Raw genomic sequence first — 2,014 nt, 5'->3', positions numbered from 1 at the left:
TATATATTATTGTTTGACTAAACAAAGAATGGTAACTTTTTATGTGTATATATATCTTTTAAGAATATATATGTAAGATTTTATCAATCCAAAGGAAAATTATTATTTCATTACCATAACGTAGACTACTTTAAATATTATATCCAATCAATTTCGAAGTCATAAACTACGATGAGATTCAGTTCTTCGCTTTTAATCGTTTCCCTATTGTGCTATGTTTATGGTGAACTTTTTTTTTTTTAATTATTGTACATAATTGTTTTGACGAATTATTTAATTAAATTTTTTTATAGAAAATGGTTTATACACAAATTTTGTTTGAGGGAGCAATTACAACAATATTATCTTCATGTTATTTAGGATCTATTTTTGTCTTATTGAACTTTGTTGTGATTTTTTTGAAAATTTATGTAGAATATGATTGCCATATTATATTCGAAAATACATTTTGTTTAAATGTTCATATAAGAATAATAAACAATATTTATTTAATTTATTTGTTGGTTTTTTCAGGAGGTACTTCAGCAATATTCACAATTAGAAACAATTGCCCCTACACTATTTGGCCTGCAACATTAACTAGCCGTGGGGGAGCAATTTCAACTGGGTTTGAATTGAGAAGCCAAACTTCAACAAACCTCAATGCACCCGCCGGATGGTCGGGAAGGATTTGGGCTCGATCCACCTGCTCATATTTCGAAGGTAGATTCCATTGTCTCGCCGGAGATTGCGGATCGGGTCAAGTCGCATGCAACGGAGCCGGCGGTACCCCTCCCGTATCTCTGATCGAATTCACTCTCAACGGAGACGGTAACAAAGATTATTACGACCTGAGCCTCGTCGACGGCTTCAATTTCCCCGTAGCCGTGGCGCCACAGAGCGGCGGTTGTCCCACCGCAATTTGCCCAGTCGATATCAATAATCGTGGATGCCCTAATGAACTGGCGGTGAGGGACGGAAGTGGTGGTGTGATAGGGTGTAAGAGCGCATGCTTTGCTTTCAACCAGCCGCAGTATTGCTGCACCGGCCCGTATGGCGGTCCGCAAACGTGCAAGCCGACGTATTACTCAGATATTTTCAAGCGGCAGTGTCCTCAGGCGTATAGTTATGCTTATGATGACAAATCTAGCTTGTTCACGTGTCCGGCCGGAGGCAATTACCTCGTTACCTTCTGTCCATGATAGGATTTTATAATATTTTGAAAAGAAATATATCTTTATAAGTTAAGTTTATTTTAATTTAATGAAATTATTAATTATGCATCGATGTTGAATTCGATGTTTGTCGCGTGACACACACAAACATATATGACGGTATGACAGGAATAAAATTTATTTTGTTGTTAAGTTGAAATTATGCTCAAATTAAGTATAGAATAACAAATTGAATGTATTAACTCTTCCCATTTAAATTCACTTGTCAAATACAAATTTATTCATCCAAATGCATTGGATTCCATTAATTAATTCGGAATCAATTTCCTTCCAATTTTTTTTAATGAATGTAAATGATTTCAAACTGGAACAAAAAAAAACATTAAAAATAATATATATCATAATTAAAATATATATGTATATACACACACACTCTATCCGAACATAAAATTACAGCGATGAATATTCGACACAATTCTAAATCCTCGGTGATATTTTACGGGAAGTGGTCTTATTATTCCATGAAATATCTTAGCGTTTTATCCCTTTTTTATATAGCAATTTGCTAATTATCCCAACTACTCATTCTATTATTTTTACCATAACAAACTCTCAATTTAAAAATTAATACTTTTCCATTAATAATCTTAATTAGCTAGTGTGTTTCGATAAATGTAACATTTCAATTTAAATAATGTTGAAAATATGTTAATATATATGTGGTTTACCTTAAAAAGGCATAAACTATTACCCTTTAGAAACAATAATTTCTAAAGTGTTACAATTTCAAGTTCTCCTTTCTCAAGAACCATGTAATAAATTATATCCGATTATTATTAATTCAACTGGATTTGATAGAG

General features: G+C 32.8%; 1 protein-coding gene across 1 annotated transcript; it reads left to right on the top strand.

The window, feature by feature from the left end:
• The first annotated feature begins 171 nt into the window (after positions 1-171).
• LOC140972626 (thaumatin-like protein 1) lies at positions 172-1,181 on the top strand. Its single transcript, XM_073435019.1, has 2 exons — positions 172-223; positions 514-1,181. Exons 1-2 carry the CDS (start codon positions 172-174, stop codon positions 1,179-1,181), a joined length of 720 nt encoding a protein of 239 aa, XP_073291120.1.
• The last annotated feature ends 833 nt before the right edge of the window (positions 1,182-2,014 follow it).

This window comes from Primulina huaijiensis, chromosome 1, assembly GCF_012295235.1.
Source record: "Primulina huaijiensis isolate GDHJ02 chromosome 1, ASM1229523v2, whole genome shotgun sequence".
Classification (NCBI taxonomy): Eukaryota; Viridiplantae; Streptophyta; class Magnoliopsida; order Lamiales; family Gesneriaceae; genus Primulina; species Primulina huaijiensis.
This window is presented reverse-complemented; position numbering and strand designations above follow the sequence as displayed.

Excerpts from the sequence above, each read along its gene's own strand:
- LOC140972626 (XM_073435019.1), top strand. The coding sequence starts at position 172 with ATGAGATTCAGTTCTTCGCTTTTAATCGTTTCCCTATTGTGCTATGTT. Across the intron at positions 224-513 it reads CCTATTGTGCTATGTTTATG|GAGGTACTTCAGCAATATTC; the intron begins GTGAACTTTTTT and ends TGGTTTTTTCAG.